Genomic DNA, 16521 nt, shown 5'->3' with positions numbered 1-16521 from the left:
ACACCGTTGGCGGCCACTCACCTTGGAGCGTTGAACCTTGGGCGAACCTCGGGGTCAGCGGACGGAACGCGCCCAAAAACTGGGTCAAGCGAAGAGCATCTGACGCGTAGCCTCACTCGGATGAAATTCACTTTCGTTTTTTATGTAGAAATCGATAGCCGGCTTTGCTCGACGACCAGGCGACCAGACAGCGCCAGCCAACGAACCGTATCTGAGTATCTGAATCCGTACTGCGTTCGTATCTGTATCTGTATCTGCCACGCACAGTGGTCAAGATAGCCGAAAACAATGGCAACAAAAGTGGCACTCAAATGGTTGAATTTAAGAATTATGTATCCTCAGGTATTCCTAAACCGGAATAATAAAGGTACTTTTGCGCTTAATTTATTTATATACTTATAATATATATTTATTATTTTTTAAATATAAATAAATATTTCATTTTAGGTATACACTCTTTGATAGGAACCACTTGATTAACCCAACCTGTATCGATCTCTCAGATGGGAACTTATGAATATATCTTGAAGTAACATGTCACTGTGCGTCGGCGGATGAGCTGGTTGGGTCTGTCCGACCGCCGCCTTCACTTTCGCTTTCAAAACATGATCGATAATATAGCGGCAGCGGGTAACAGGCCAACATAATGCCAAGTGGCTCGCACTTCAGTTCGCCGTTCGTTTATGGTGACCTCGTTTTGCAGTTGTTGCTGGCCTTTTGGTTTCGTTTCGTTATGTTTTGTTGTTTTCATTTTTGTGTCGAATCTTAAACAATCGTGTGGAGTGGAAGGGGGAGATATGTCCAGAGCAGGTCGCTCGTAATGCGGATTTTAATGGTGTATTTAAAGGGCAGGGGTTTCTGGAGCAGAGCGGATATCTCAATGGGCGAGGGTCCTTCGGAATCAGTTGCCAGTTACATTGCCATTAAAACAAGGCTTATTGGTTAAAAGAGCAAGAAAAAATCAGCATCTGCAATGTGGCCATTTCTGGAATACAATTAACATAAAATAAAAAATTGACATCGCTCTTCAGAATATTGGAGCTATATTATGGCACATTAGTGTTCTTTACTGAGTAAAAATCTCTTGCAAATGTTATGTTGACATATTTAAAAATAACATTTTTGTATATTTGGGTTCTATTATTCCCTAGGGAAACTGATTGTGTTGCTCGTTTTTACAACCGCTTCTTGTTATTCGAAGCAATTGATATTGTGTGCTGTTCACATTGTTCTGGAAATCGCAGTCGCCGAATGCCAGTGCTTCCGAATTGCTAAGTGCAAAGTCCTCCAGCATCTTGATAAATTTTCCTGAAATAATTGCTTCATCCGGACGAATGACTGGTCGTAAAAAAGCAATGTCGAAAATCAACAAAATATCATCTCCATGGGCAGTACCTACAGTGAGCAAAGCGTTAAAGTTTCTGATTATTGAATACCCAGTTTATACTCACCGAAATATACATCCGTTCGATTGGATATTTGCTGACCTGCTCCGAACTCAGAAGGATTATCGTAGACATACGAATATACGGGTCTCTTGCCATATTCACGATAAAGATCTAATACATCTCGCACGCTGTTTCTAAAGAGAATATCGGTAAACATCCGCTGCAGATCCCAATAGTTTTCCACGCTGAATTTTCGATTTCCCAGATACTGCTGCCTGAGTTTCCGGGAGAACTCATCCATTTCAATAATAGTTTTGATGGAGTCCCGGTAGAACAGTAAGTAGGGTACCCAATCAAACCAGCGATCATTTAGTTCTTCTATCCAGGTCTCATTAGTTCTTGGATTTTGTTGGAGCAATTGGGCAGCATTATAGACTCCATCCTCGGCTGTGTGGGTCACCAGCCAAGGTACCTGAGCGACCTTTCCGCTTTTTATCAAATCTCTGGGTTGCTGGGTAAAAAAGGCCTCTGGAGTATCTGCTGGTTCCACAACAGGTCCGAAAAGGGAAAAGGGCACGTAGGGAAGTACGAAAAAGCTCGGAACAGCAGCGACTATTTCAACGGCCGGCTTGGATTTCAAACAGCTCTTGAGTTCCGCAGAGTTCTCGGCTTGTCCACAGCCCACTTTGCGACCCAGTTCGAAGGCCCGACCTCGTCCACCCTCCTGGACAACCCAGGGATTGAGGGCATTGCCGCTCACCGACACGGCAGCTCGGGCAAACTGTCCAAATTCCTCGTGCAGAAGCTGCAAATGAACTGAGGCACCACCTGCCGAGTGTCCAATGACTAGAATATTCTCCGGCATTCCACCAAAGCTGGCAATGTTCTGTCTGATCCAACGCAGAGCCAGCCGTTGATCCTTCAGTCCGTTGTTTCCTGGCAGTTCCTTGTCCCCAGTGCTGGCGAAACCCAAGGGTCCAAGGCGATAGCTTATTTTAACCACAATCAAGTTTCCACCGCGCATAATGCTGTCGTGTCCACTGGCCACTGCTGAGCCGAACATAAAGGCACCACCATGGATGAAAACGAGAACAGGAAAGCTGGTCCTACTTGAGTTCTTCGGCTTGTAGATGCTCACAGTCAGGCAGTCCTCGACTCCCATAAGTCTGTCTCTGAACTCGTTCCATTGTAAGCAGAATACTGGTGGAGTGGTGGCGTTGAAAATACCCGTCCATCGATGACTGTACGGCTGAGGAGCCTCGAAACGAAGATCTCCAGTGGGGGCTTCGGCATAGGGAATCGATTCGTAGCTGTAGAAGTTTCCATTATCCCTACCACGTAGTTTCCCCTGGGCCAGCTCCACCAACAAGGGATCATCCGGATCACTACTAACGGAAGTGGTCCAAAAACAGGCCACCAATAAGAACAATATTACGCAGTTCATGTTGCTGACTCTGACTGATTCCGACTGAAACTATCAGCGTTTCCGTTCAGATTTTCGGTACCCGGAAATCACTAAAATATCTGGAAATTTTGCTCATCGCTTTAGTATATAAATAGAACCAATTTAACACTTGAATATTTATTCTGTAAAGAAAAAACCTAAGACTCTAATTGGTTTGTACCTCTTAATATAAATTAAACATTTAATTCCATCGCTTGCATAATAAACGGCATTAAGAAAGATTAATAATAGCTAAGGAATAATAGCTTTTCTCTTCTTATTTATCTTTACTTTTGTTGTAACTTTTAAAGCCCTCTGTATTTTTCTAGTTGCTCATTTTGATCAATACATACTATTAGTTCTAAATTATGGTTACCCACTCTATCCCAACCATTCTAGGTGCCCTTCGTGTGCTTATGAACTCCTTGCCGACTCATTTTTATTGGGGGCCTTTGCAATTGTTTTTTTTTTTTTTCATGCCGAAGCGGGCGCTTCTGGTTTTCCAAGGTTTTCCAGTTCGATCGAGACGACAAGCCCAAGGTTTCCTTGCGTTAAATTCGTATGCCGTCAAGTTGGCAGCAGCAGCGTTGCTGGCCCTCTTCTGTTGGCCTGGCCAAAATAGAACAGCAACGGTTTCTAAATAGTCTTTCGACATATTCACGCTCTCGATTCCCCGCCCCGAAAAGTACCCTTCTCGTCATTCGGCAAAGCAAATAGTGCTCTGTTTACGCAAATTTGTGCTGACCAGCAGTCGGCGGCCGGCTAGAAAAGCCGGCAATACGGATGAGATTAGTTTTTTCGTACTATTTCGATCCGGCGTTCAGCGATGGGGAGCAGCTGTCAAGCAGACGGGCAGCATGAAATTTTTATGCTGATATGAAAACAACAGAAACAAAACGACAACGTGCGAGTGCCATTAAAATCAACGTGAAACAACAATTAGTATTCAAGGTTAACCAGAAACGAACCCGCGAACAGACGGCGACGAACTCAGTTACCAACTGGGGAAAAGCAATTGTTTAAACAGACCCCAGCGTTGGGCCCCTTGAAACCGGTTTACTGTGTTTTTTTTACTCATTTGTTAACAATTTATAAATAGCTATTTTAGGATAGCCCCCACTTGGGGACCAACTAGTAGTGGCCTCTGAGTAGGGCACTCCTAGATGAAGGATTATGTTGAGGAACTCTTGAATAAAATTTGTAAAAAAAATACTTAAATTCGATAAAAATAGAAGTTTCTCCATATGGCTGATCATGTACCTACATAATAATCTCAAAAGGGATACTCTGCTATAGAACCTTTCTCAATTAAAAAAGCTCAGATACGCAAAAAAATTACTACTCGCTCGGTGTGGTCATCTGTTATAACGTGCTCAAAGCCAGAAAATCTTTTTTTCTTTAACATCTGAGGTCAATGAACTGATGGAGCTGCCCAGCAACCTTTGACAGTGGGGTGTACCTAAGGTTTCTGGGCCCCTGGTCTTGTGCCCCAACTCGATTTCCTACATGGCAGAATTGTTCGTCATCAGTGGGGGCTGTAAATAAAGAGTCGGGCCCCCTTTATGATTTACGGGTCTCTCTCGAGGAGAGTGAAGCATTCACTTTCGATTTTAATTTTTCTAGGAAGCTTTTTATAATTTCGAACAGGCGAACAGCTTGGGGCAGACGCTCCAACTGCCGATCACACAATTGTGTTTTATAATCAACTTTTTGAGTGCGGCTCTTCCGGTTGTCTCTTTCACACCCGCGGGCCATTGATACAATGGAGTGTTTTTTGTTTTTCGGTGGCTTTTTGGTGTTTTCATGGCCGGTGACCTACTTTTTATTCATAAGAGAGCACTGACAGAAAAATAAATATAAACTAAAAAGGTTTTATAAAGTAGTTTTTTTTTCTTTAAGAGTGAAATTTTATTTTAGAAGTTTACAAATTATAAGAGTAGTTTTTATTTATTCAATTTTTATACCCGTTACTCGTAGAGTAAAAGGGTATACTAGATTCGTGCAAAAGTATGTAACAGCTAGAAGGAAGCGTTTCCGACCCCATAAAGTATATATATTCTTGATCAGGGTCACTAGCCGAGTCGATCTAGCCATGTCCGTCTGTCCGTCTGTCCGTCTGTCCGTCTGTCCGTCTGTCCGTCTGTCTGTCTGTCCGTCTGTATGAACGCTGAGATCTCAGAAACTACAAAAGCTAGAAGGTTGAGATTTCCCACACATATTCTTTGGCTTCCTACGCAGCGCAAGTTTATTTTAGCCAAGCGCCACGCCCCCTCTAACGCCCACAATCGCCCACTAACGTTTTTAAAATGGGTCCTGCGCCCACATCTTTAAAGATATCCGAGAAGTATAAATGCAATTTTGTTGTGTATATTTATACCTATCGAAATGTAGAAGACATTTTTCAAATCGGACCATTCATTAAAAAGTTATACGCAATCAAAAATTATATATCTATCTCCCTCGCACTCCCTTTAGCTGAGTTACGATTATTAGTCGGGACACCAACCCGACACAGCGTTCGCACTCCCTTTAGCTGAGTGACGGGTATTAGATAGTCGGGACACCAACCCGACTATAGCGTTCTCTCTTGTTTATTTATATATTTCCTTGGAACCTTTATATATAAATTTGTTTTCATATAATTTGTTCCTTCTTATGAGAAGCTTTTCGAAAAGGTGTAATGTTGTAAGTGTTTCATTCAACTGTTTAAAGTATGTTTATTTTTGGGCTTACTTCCCATGATTTACCCCTGTTGTTGAGGAGCAGTTTAAGTTGCTGCCGTGCGCGTGAAATCCGTTGTAATCCTCGGGGGGATCATAATTAAGCCACAATAACTTGTCATATTTAAGCCGCTCCGGGCTGCTGCTACTGCCGCTCTAGCTGCGAACACTCCGCTCCCATGGCAACAACTCATTAAACACCCGTCCTCCTTTTCCAGGTCTCACTGTGGGGCTGCGCAATGTCAACGTTCGCATCCCGTCCGCCGTTAAGCGCGGCGATAATGCGCTCTTAATCTGCAATTATGACATCGAGAACGACACGCTCTACACGGTGAAGTGGTATCGCGGCAGGCGGGAGTTCTACCGCTACACGCCAAAGGAGAATCCGGCCTGGAAGATATTCACCAAAACGAACGAAATCGATGTCGAGGTGAGTGCAGAACAGTCCGACCTTTAACTAGCCTGGATTTTTTGGACCTATTTGTTGTGGAAAATAATTTTATTATGTCAGAAAAATTTAAAAATATAAAATTACAATTTTTTTAAATTTATTTATATATTAAAACTAGAACATTAAATAATATACAGGGTTATAATTTCTCATTTAAGATTCTGAGTTAATCAAAATTATAATTTTTAACTTCCAAAATATATTAAAAATTAAAAAAAAAATCCTAAAAAGTCAATGGTGATTACTCTTTAACTACTGCATTTAAAAACTCACAAATCATAGAGCATACAAAATAGTCAACGTGAATATCGAATAGCCAAGTAGGCAACACTTGCTAAGTGCCCCACAGGCTGTTGATAATGATGATGATGGGGTTTATTGAAACTGAAAGACAGTGGCGGGGGTAAAGAAATGGAAGCAAAAGAGTTGCCAGTGTAAATTGCTTTAAATAACTGAAGGCAAAGTGCTGCTGATGGGCTTCTTTGTTGCTGCTGCTGCTGTTGTTGCTGCTGCTGTTGCTGCTGTGATGTTGCTGGTTGCTGATGGTATTAACGACAGCAGCAGCAGTTGCAGCAGGGGGCTGTGTAAACAATCGACCTGTTTTCGATGTTCGTGTGTGCATCCATGTTTGTTTTATGCATGTTAAAAAGTTTTAATTAACAATTTTGACTTTCCATTTGCTGCGCTCTTATTGTTGACTTTTGCTGACATTTCGATATTAAAAACGACGTTGCAAAAGGACAAAAACCGCATGAAATAAAAAGAGTGCATATATTAAAAAAGTGTCGAGGGTCAGGCAGTGAAGGTTACGCCCATCTTATGTAAGCACCGGCGTAAATGCTGAAAGCAAATAACTGTGGGTAGAGCACTATGGGATTTGTTTACCTGTATGCAATTATTTGTCGAAAGTATAAAGACCAATTGGAAATATAGATTTTATGGCCATCGGCATTTAATGAATAACGTGTGTGAAAGAAAAGAGAACTGTAAACAAGTTATTTATTTTAATATATTTTTAGATTTTTAATCTATATTATTTATTGCTAAACTCAAATCGAGAACTTAAATTAACCTCAATTAAATATCGAATTTTACAGACCACCCAATCGAATGCCAGTCATGTCCTGTTGCGAAATGTTCCCACCTCGATTTCGGGAAAGTTTGCCTGCGAAGTGTCCGCGGATGCACCCACCTTCGACACTTCCATCGTGGCCGCCGACATGGAGGTGGTGGGTAAGTAATCGAGGACGCATCCGTCCACCTTCCGCTGGCTAACTTCAATCGTTTCCCCATTTTGCAACAGAATTGCCCACCCAACGACCCATAATTACCGGCATCCATTCGAGGTATCGTCTGGGGGACGTTGTGAATGGCAACTGCTCATCGGATTACTCCAAGCCGGCGGCGAATCTCACCTGGTGGATCAATGACATTCAGGTGCCACCCAATTACCTCCGCGTCTACGACATTCAGCGCCATTTGGCCGAGCACCTGGAGTCGTCGGTTCTGGAGATCAATTTCGTGGTGACAGTGCATCACTTCATCAAGGGTCGCTTGAAGGTGAGGCTTCCTATATCAGTTAACTTTCTTTATTTAAAAGTGGATTTTTACAGTTAAAGTGCTCGGCTCGAATACACGAAATCTACGCGCAGGAGAGCGAAAAACTAATTGAGGAGGATCGTCCCAGGATTCTGGCCTCGGGCAGATCCCCAGACATGAATATGTATCCTTTTGATCAGCCCGGAGATGTGGATGAGCATAACGAACTTTTCTTGATACACTCAAGTGAGTACCACAAAATGACAAAATATTTATTTTATTTGGGATTTAATAATAAAACTCCACGGTTTCACATATAAGAAAGCTTTATTGATTTTACTGTAAGACCCATCTTTGTTTATTTCGCCAACCAAGGCAATCAATATCCCATTTGATTAACTTCCGGTCATTAGTAGGTGAGCTTTGTCTGCTGTTGCTGCTTAAAAATTAGCCCACAGATAGACAGATTTGGCTGATTCGGGGGTCGACTGACCCAGGCAGGCCTACAGATCTGGCCCTGATTGTTTTTACAAGCCAAACATATATGCACAGGGGATACATTTACGGGCACGCCATTACAGTGATAAACGGTGGGGCATTAAATCAAAGTTAGCGAAAAAGGACCCAGCACCTTATTATCCTTGTGTGAGTTTGTGTATTTGTGGGTTTGGTCCTCTGACCGGTAGCGATTTATTAATGCTCTGCGCTAAGCTGGAAGCAATTAATCCAAAGATTAATTTGACCGGCGGGTGCCCTTTCCCTTTCCGCAATCCGATTTCAATCTCATTTCGGTCTGTTTTATTTCAGATGCCGCTGCCGGACCATTCGCATGGAATCCCATCCTGTTTTCACTACTGTGGCCAAGTGTCTGGGCTTTGGGGAACCTGTTGGAAGTGCGGTATTTCGGTAGAGTGGAGCGGTGATAAGATTGCCACTGGCAGGAGAGATGGACTTCAGGCGGGACTTGAGACTGGAGAGGAAGGAGCTCGCCCGCTCGGGCTCGGCAATTATGGAACCCATATTATAGCGAATCGAATAGCAAATCAACAGTGACGGGGTCCTCAGCATACCGAATATACCTACTCACATATACCTATACCTATGTTAAGTACGTAACTGTAAAGACAAATGCATTTCCAAAGACAAAGACCCGTACTCCTCTATCCCTAAGTCAAGTGTAAATAGGCATCGCATACTCACCACGAATATATATACCTAAATTTATACATACATACCTACATATATGTCTACTCTCTAAGCAGGATTCTAAATGTTTGCTTTCGTTGGGTTTTGTCGAGGATTTATTGTTAAGATTGTGGTTTCTAGGCGGATTCAATGTTCTGTTCGTCTGTGTCTGATTGAAAAACTGTACAACTAAAATGTTTAGCTATAGCGTTAACCTTAGTGTGTGACCCTAAGTTAAAAGTGTGCGTAAGAAATATTGATGGCAGCCAAATAAAGATGGTTTTATTTGATCACTTATGAGGAGGGTTTTTGTGATGATAAAGGGAAGAACGGTATGTAATTATGGTAAGGATATGAAATGAGATAAATCCAAATTCACTCAACGAACTTTCCCAAGATTTGGCTATTATTTATTACCAGTATTTACTCTCCGGTTGACCATATCTCGTCAAGGAAAAGAAAACACAGCTGAAACTAAGGATTTCTAAGGCCGAAGTTCGTCAGCCGCAGCGAAAATGAAAAACTTGTAATTTACGTGACAAAAACAACGCACTGCCGGCGACAGAGACGCAAATTTGGAGTCACAATTGGCGGAGTGACATGAAAAACAGCGACAAATGGGTTGGGCTGAATTCGGCAACACCCACTGTGCAATGTGGGCTGCATGGGTGATGGGTAAAGGGTAATGGGTGGTGGGTGGTTAGGAGTGCCTTTCTGCTCCTGCGTGCAATTTCGCACTCGAGTGCATCTGCATCCCAGCTCCTTGCTAAGCATCTGCATTCGGGGGGCGAAACTGGGCGGGAGCACTGTGGCAACAATTTATTTGGCATGTGAGTGCTCTGCTGGCGCCCACTGTGCCACGCTCGCCTCTTGTGTTCCAGAAATCTATTTCAGTGTTTTAGGAGATTTAAAATCTCACGAAAAAGTAAGTATATAGTTCTATTCTTAGTTAATCCTTTATTAAAATCAATCATATAAAATCGTTGAAAATATCTCAAATTCAGACTCTCTTAATTAATCCTTGAGAACATATTTCGTTTGTTAAACAAATAAATAATACAAAATAAATAAAGCTAACACTACACAGAAATAAATGGACCGAATATCAGATAAAATAGAGATTATGTTTATCTTATTTTACAATATTGGTTGGAAACAGAACTTTTACAACTTTTCTGAAAAGATAAAATATCAAGTTGATATGTTTGAATCATAAATATGACACTAATCATATCGGTTTTTAATTGATATGAAATAAGGTTGAAATGACCATATTTCATATCGAATTATTTTTCTGTGTATGAAAAGAGAGTTAAGAAAATATACCAAGACAGAAATCTTCTCAAGGTCGAGACTTCAGATTCTTTTGATTATATCGCCCTGTGAGAAACTATACCTTGGAACACCCCACTCCGTTCTGCTGGCTTCGCTGCATTACTGTCGTTTGTATCTGCATCTGCAGAATGGCTCTGCCAGGCGGGCCAATTGCTTGAAAATGACTTTTGGCAGCGGGCAAAAAGCGAGCTGCAGGAGCTGCTTAATGGACAATCGAAAACGCATTGAACTGGCAATTTTGGTTTTGCTCCCGTGGCAAATTGATTTCCGTTTGCGGTCGCATCCCAGCGTCAACTGGCCTCCGATGACAGCCGCCGCCGCCAGGTGGCGCACTCATTAAAGCTGCACTGCGAACCGTCGAAATTGGCAGTGAGTCGTTTGGGTGGCTTTTGGCTGGGATGTGGGTGGTGGAGGGCGGTAGCCAGTGGGTGGTTTTGTGTGGTCCAACCACTTGCCATTGTCAAAAGCAGTCGAAACGAGCCGTGGACGAAGCGAAGGAGCTGCTCGCATCGTAAGCTTTTTTGCCGTCCTGCTTTTGACTTGCGTGGAACAAACAAACATTTGTTAATTACTTTTCCGGGTGCAGCCACAGAAAACAGAAATCCGATTCATTTTCCAGTCCTTTTTTCCGCTCTTCCGGACAGTTGGGTATTTTTTGTCCCTCCCTTTTTTTGGCACTCACAGGACTGTCCATTGTTCTAGACGCGTTGAAATTGAAATTAAGCAATTTTAACTTTGACAATTACGACACAAAAACATCGGCGTTGGACATGAAAAGCAGACAAGTTGTGGAGGAAAATAAATTGCCACAAGCGAAATTTTTGAACAACTTGTCATCTGTTGTAATCAAAATTTAAGTGTGCCGGATTAAACGATGACTATTAAATATTAAGGATATTATTTGTAAGCTAGTCTAAATATTTATTTTCTTTTCCAAAAGAATCCCAAAAATATACCACAGGGTATATCGACTTATAATCCCAAAAGTATGTTACTAAAATTTTATATTTACCTGTTACAAACTAAGATTGGAAGAAATAAAATAATTCGAGATGAAACTATGTAGCACCAACATTGATTTCTTCTATTTCTTTAGAACACTAAAAGAATAGTGCATATATATTAGAATAGAATATTTTAATATTCTTTCTTGGTTCTTAAATTAACTTTGCGAATGATAAATATTTATACGCGTACTTAAAGATATGGTGCTCCTGCTGCGGATCAGTAAACAAATGAGCGGAAGGTAGTGAATTAAATATATAAAATCAATAAAAGCTATGTATCGACGGGTTGATACCTTTTATTTTGCTTCTTAGTTACAAGTTATTTTTCAGGGAGCTTCTGCAGAAAAGCAACTCCTATCAATTTTTGTAAATTGCATAAGAATTAGTTGAGAAACATTTTTCAGTTTTTTGTATTTTTCTATAGAAGAGTTTGTTATTAAGTAATATGTTCGTTTCCTAGAGGGTGTTGGCAAATGTGCAAGCACAAAAGCCATTAAACTTTTCTAAACAAATACAATCAGATAAAGAAAACCTTTAAAAATTCAGGGTCACGTTCCATCTGGAATAGAATAAATAGCTGCGATCTAGATGGTGAAGACTTCAGAGACTTTCCAACTTAACTTTGAGAATGTGGTGCGGTGCCTTGGCGATTGTGTGTCTCCTCGTGCTGGGTTCCTCGGAGGCCCGCAAGGGATTTGGTCCCGGAGAGCAGGACTGGGGTTACGTGGACGTCCGCGAGGGGGCGCACATGTTCTACTGGCTCTACTACACCACCGCGGATGTGAGCAGCTATACGGAGCGACCGCTAGTCCTGTGGCTCCAAGGCGGACCCGGTGGCTCCTCCACGGCGCTGGGAAACTTCCAGGAACTGGGACCCTTGGACTCGAATGGCGCCCAACGCGAGGGCAACTGGGTGCAGCACGTCAATGTGCTGTTCATCGACAATCCCGTGGGTGCGGGCTTCAGCTATGCGGATAATACCAGCTTGCTTGTGACCAACAACGAGGAACTCATCGACGATCTCATGACCTTCATGCTGCACTTCTACAAGTTGCACAGCGCCTTCAAGGATGTGCCGCTGCACATTTTCTCCGAGAGTTATGGTGGAAAGATGGCCCCCGCTTTGGCCATCCGACTCGACGAGGCCATGAAGTCGGGTGAGTTGGCCCAGCCGGGAATACTCAAGTCGGTGACCATCGGCAATCCCTGGATATCCACTCGCCACATCACCCGGGAGCACTCCAAGTACTTGTTCGTCAACGGCCTGATCGACGAGGATGGGGTGGTGCAGATTGATGCCCAGGAAGAGCGCATCCTTAGCGCCCTCAAAAGTCACGAGTTCGAGAACGCAACGGATGAGTACTTGAAGTGGTACGATCTCATGCAGGTGCTCACGGGCAAGATGTATCTGTACAACACCCAGACCCACTTGGATCCCTCCGAGGATCGCACCTATGGGTATGGGGATGATTTTGTGCGCTTCATGGAGGTGAATGTAAGTGAGGCCCTGCAGATCAACGGCAGTTACTATGCGTCGCAGGTTATGGATGTGCTGGGCAGTCTGCACGGAGATCGTTTGAAATCGGATATTAATGCGAGTGAGTAATAGAGCCGCTGAATCAAATTATTTAATATATATAATTTATTTTATTTATTTTTATTCCAGTTCCCCGTCTGCTAAACGAGACCTCCGTCAAGATAAATATTTACTCCGGTCAGTTGGACTGTCTGGTGCCCACCACAGCCACTCTTTCCTTGATCAAGGACTGGGCTTGGACCGATAAGTCGGCCTATCTCCAGGCCAACCGCACTGCCATTGTTGTGGACGGAATACTCCAGGGCTATGAAAAAATCGGAGGCAAATTCGGGATGTACTGGATCAATCGGGCTGGACACTTGGTCCCCTCCGATAATCCAACTGCCATGCAGTACGTCCTCAAATCCGTGACTCAGTACGACGGCAAGTCCTGGGAGTAGTTTATTTTATTTTATTTATTTACCACGAATAAACGAGCAGTTTTGTATAAAAATAATGAGAATAATTTTAGAACTCTAATCCAATCCCAAATCCTTCGAGTAAATTTCATGTATCACATATAAATGAACACTTTTTTATTTAAGTGGATTGGAAGTCGTAGGCCAGATGCCCACTTTCAGTATTTTCTGCTGACGTCTCGAGTGCAAAGCTATTTGTATTGTGGGCGGGTCTGTCGGCTGGGGGTCAATGTTTACTTTTCGGCAGCGAATAAGTAAGTTTTATTTCGTTTAGGGGTCTACACTGCGGCATTGCGATCGCAGACTCAATGGCTCTGCCACCACACTTCTCTCAGCTTTCTTGGGAATCGTTTTATATACTTTCCCAGGGTATTAAAAGAGAGTATTATTTGCCAGATATTTAAATAGAGGGTCAAATAAAATTGGTTTTCAAGGAGCAACTCATTTTACTTAACTAAATATTTATAGTGGAGTTAATATATTTTATTAATATACTAATAGAAAGGGTAATTCCACTTTCGATCATCACATTCTCTTCCAATGTTTAGTGTTTATCGGAAAATTGTATGTTTTTCCTAGTATGTATAATTAGCTAGCGGCCAAAAACTGCGTCAGATCATTGCGCATTTCCCGCCGGAGCAGACAGTTTAGTTCCACTTTCCTGGCCGTTGAATTGTGATCGCGATATGCAGCTCAATCCGATAAAAAATAATATTTGGGTGTGGGCCCTGTGCCTTTTCATATCGCTGACCTGCGTGCAAGGTGGGTTGGCCTTAAAAAAATGTGTTAAATTAAAGTTTAAAAATATTCTAAGTGAAAATGCTTATAGTTTTCCTTAAAACTAATATACGGACTGTTATTCCACAAAGATAATCCCTAGAAACGGTGATTTCTGACAAAATTCCGTGACATGCCTGAGTGTTAAACATATTTTTCCAGGACGCGTTGGTCTGGGACCCGGCGACCAGGAGTGGGACTACGTGGAGGTGCGCGAGGGAGCCCACCTCTTCTACTGGCTGCTGTACACCACGGCCAATGTGACTCGATTCGCGGAGAGGCCGCTGGTCATCTGGCTGCAGGGTGGACCAGGAGTGGCCTCCACGGGCAGCGGGGTCTTCGAGCAGCTCGGCCCCATTGACATCGAGGGAAAAACGAGGGAAAGCAGTTGGGTGCGGCACGTGAATGTGCTTTTCGTCGACAGCCCCGTGGGCACGGGATTCGCTTATGTGGAAAACCATGGGCGGTATGCCAGAAACAACCGGCAGATAGCCCTCGATCTCGTCCAGCTGATGAAGCAGTTTTTAGCGAAATATCCGGAGTTCCGAAGCGTGCCCCTGCACATCTTCTCCGAGAGCTATGGCGGCAAAATGGCCCCCGAATTTGCGCTGGAACTGCACTTGGCCAAGAAGAGGGGCCGACTGGACTGCCAACTGAAGTCCGTGGTGGTGGGCAATCCCTGGACCTCGCCGCTGGACAGCATCCTGTCGTATGCCCCCTTTTTGCTACAAGCTGGCATTGTGGATGATGATGGATATCGCAGAATATCGCGATTGGCCGGCGAACTGGCGGCACTTGTTTACGCTGAAAAGTGGCTGCGTGCCTTGATGAAGGCCTCCGAAGTTCAAGAGGAGATCGCCGAAAGCGGTGGCGGCGTCTTCATTTACAACACCCAGCGACGCGTCCACGTGGACGAGGTCTACCGGTACGGCGAGGATCCGCAGATGAGCCACTTCATCCGTTCCAACGTCACCCAAGCTTTGGGACTCGCCAAAATGCCAGTGTGGATGGAACAAAACTCAACGGTCTTCGAGCGCCTCGGCCAGGATATTTTCAAGCCTGCCAACCACATAGGTAAATCGTTTTTTTATGGTGTTACAAAATATATATTTTTAAAAAATAATAGTTTTGTTCCTACACTGAGAAAAAAGGCAATAAATTAAGAAAAACTATATTTTTGATGCATACTTTGGCCACTTTTAGCATCGTTTCAGTTAAAGTACTGATTTTTATGAGGTGAAAATAACGAAGTCAAATTTTTACTAAAAATATTGCCTTTCTTTAGTTCTTTTTATGCAGTAACTTGGCCCAAAAGTTTGTAAAATCGAAAAGGCGCATTCTTTTGTAAAAAATTCATATTTTCACATTTTTTATAAGGAGTGATTTTTTGCGAAAAAGACTTGAATGCCAATCGATTCGGAATTTAATTAGGAGCTCAGCGAGGTATAACATTCCGCATTTACTCTTTATTTCGCATTTTAGCAGACTTATTAAATTTTATATGAATAACGTTTTTTTTTCAATTTTAGTAGATTGATCCCTATTAATAGTAACATTCGAATTTTTTATTTAAAAATTTCTACAACTGAACCATATTATTTTTAATATTTAGATATTTATTACGATAGCTAACACACTAACCTTTTTTCCCCTTAGTTACCAGATTGCTGGAGGAAACTCCCATTCAGGTCGGAATTTATTCTGGAATTTTGGACCTACTTTGCGCCACGCCCGGCACCGTCAGTTGGATAAGTCGGCTGAAGTGGAGCCGCAGGTCGGAGTATGCGAAGGCACCGCGTACCGCCATCCGGATCGACGGGATTCTCGAGGGCTACGAAAAGCACGGCGGACGACTCAGCATGTTCTGGGTCTTTCGGGCGGGACATCTGGTGCAGCAGGAAAACCCAGCGGCCATGGGTTATATTCTGAAATACTTTACCAACTATGGATAATCAAGAATGGCTGTAAAATAAAGTTTCAGACTTCTTTCCATCAGCAACATTACAAGGTTCAGGAAGTCTATCATTTCAATCAGCCCCCCATCACTTTTTCCCCAGCTGAAGTAACTCAAAACACTTGGTAATTAAATGCCATAATTCTTGAGTCAAGGCCACAAGTCACCCACATAGGGTCCTCGCCCAGGAGCAGCAGAAGCAGCAGCAGCAGAAAACAATTCTCTAACAATTTACTCAAAATTAACTGAATCCCAGGATGCCGCCTCCCTGCCAAACTTTATGGCTGGGATGCGGTCGGCCGCATCACACGGACAGACATATTCGTCTGGCTCAGTGGCTCCTCATTGTTGGAGCGCTTTACAGGTGCACCGCATCAATTTATTTTCCACACAAAAGCCTATTAAAAGTCTTACACACTTGGGCATTGATGAGCGGCTGGGGAACTCCTGGGGAACGTTTTCGGGTCTGGGTAAATGTTTGCCAAATGAAACCACTTAACCTTTTTTCCTCCTGCCGCCGAAGGAAAAATGAGCAGGCGGAAGGTTGAGTTGCGCAAAAAAATCTGCGTTGCGGCTGGCGGGACCGCAGCAAAACAAATTAATTAAAAACTTAAAAGTTTGTCTACGGCAACGCCTCAATTGGTTGGGATGGGTGTGGAGGTGGAGATGGAGGAAATCGAAAAAGGACAAGAAAGGAAAAGCACGGAAATTCGTCGATCCAAGACC

At 43.0% G+C, this 16521-nt stretch overlaps 4 protein-coding genes across 4 annotated transcripts in view; 3 read left to right on the top strand and 1 right to left on the bottom strand.

Moving 5' to 3' along the window:
- The window catches only part of beat-Ib (beaten path Ib), a 67527-nt gene extending 58503 nt beyond the window's left edge, over positions 1 to 9024 (top strand). Inside the window, exons 3-7 of the mRNA XM_017147437.3 lie at positions 5771 to 5982; positions 7101 to 7236; positions 7307 to 7563; positions 7617 to 7788; positions 8350 to 9024. Coding sequence (XP_017002926.1) covers positions 5771 to 5982; positions 7101 to 7236; positions 7307 to 7563; positions 7617 to 7788; positions 8350 to 8465 — 893 coding nt within the window. The 3' untranslated portion in view covers positions 8466 to 9024. The remainder of the gene's footprint in view (positions 1 to 5770; positions 5983 to 7100; positions 7237 to 7306; positions 7564 to 7616; positions 7789 to 8349) is intronic.
- Positions 1148 to 2832, bottom strand: LOC108061315 (esterase P-like). Its single transcript, XM_044394875.1, has 2 exons — positions 1452 to 2832; positions 1148 to 1395 (listed from the first exon to the last, which is right to left on the bottom strand). The coding sequence occupies exons 1-2, from the start codon at positions 2830 to 2832 to the stop codon at positions 1148 to 1150; spliced, it is 1629 nt and encodes a 542-aa protein (XP_044250810.1).
- Positions 9025 to 11684: 2660 nt separating the features above from the next.
- Positions 11685 to 13170, top strand: LOC108061236 (retinoid-inducible serine carboxypeptidase). The gene is made up of 2 exons (XM_017147327.3): positions 11685 to 12667; positions 12736 to 13170. Exons 1-2 carry the CDS (start codon positions 11698 to 11700, stop codon positions 13044 to 13046), a joined length of 1281 nt encoding a protein of 426 aa, XP_017002816.2. The 5' UTR covers positions 11685 to 11697; the 3' UTR covers positions 13047 to 13170.
- Positions 13171 to 13696: 526 nt separating this feature from the next.
- LOC108061241 (retinoid-inducible serine carboxypeptidase) lies at positions 13697 to 15852 on the top strand. Its single transcript, XM_017147332.3, has 3 exons — positions 13697 to 13826; positions 14004 to 14915; positions 15498 to 15852. The coding sequence occupies exons 1-3, from the start codon at positions 13751 to 13753 to the stop codon at positions 15791 to 15793; spliced, it is 1284 nt and encodes a 427-aa protein (XP_017002821.2). The 5' UTR covers positions 13697 to 13750; the 3' UTR covers positions 15794 to 15852.
- The last annotated feature ends 669 nt before the right edge of the window (positions 15853 to 16521 follow it).

This window comes from Drosophila takahashii, chromosome 2L, assembly GCF_030179915.1.
Source record: "Drosophila takahashii strain IR98-3 E-12201 chromosome 2L, DtakHiC1v2, whole genome shotgun sequence".
Lineage (NCBI taxonomy): Eukaryota > Metazoa > Arthropoda > Insecta > Diptera > Drosophilidae > Drosophila > Drosophila takahashii.
The sequence above is the reverse complement of the archived record's forward strand: the minus strand, read 5'-3'. Positions and strand labels throughout refer to the sequence as shown.

What these genes read in the sequence shown, in the direction of transcription:
- LOC108061241 (XM_017147332.3), top strand. Translation starts at nt 13,751, where the DNA reads ATGCAGCTCAATCCGATAAAAAATAATATTTGGGTGTGGGCCCTGTGC. An exon ending in ATCGCTGACCTGCGTGCAAG is followed by an intron (nt 13,827 to 14,003) that starts GTGGGTTGGCCT and finishes ATATTTTTCCAG; the next exon opens with GACGCGTTGGTCTGGGACCC. An exon ending in CAAGCCTGCCAACCACATAG is followed by an intron (nt 14,916 to 15,497) that starts GTAAATCGTTTT and finishes TTTTCCCCTTAG; the next exon opens with TTACCAGATTGCTGGAGGAA.
- LOC108061236 (XM_017147327.3), top strand. Translation starts at nt 11,698, where the DNA reads ATGTGGTGCGGTGCCTTGGCGATTGTGTGTCTCCTCGTGCTGGGTTCC. An exon ending in GAAATCGGATATTAATGCGA is followed by an intron (nt 12,668 to 12,735) that starts GTGAGTAATAGA and finishes TTTTTATTCCAG; the next exon opens with TTCCCCGTCTGCTAAACGAG.
- LOC108061315 (XM_044394875.1), bottom strand. Translation starts at nt 2,832, where the DNA reads ATGAACTGCGTAATATTGTTCTTATTGGTGGCCTGTTTTTGGACCACT. An exon ending in TCGAACGGATGTATATTTCG is followed by an intron (nt 1,396 to 1,451) that starts GTGAGTATAAAC and finishes TGCTCACTGTAG; the next exon opens with GTACTGCCCATGGAGATGAT.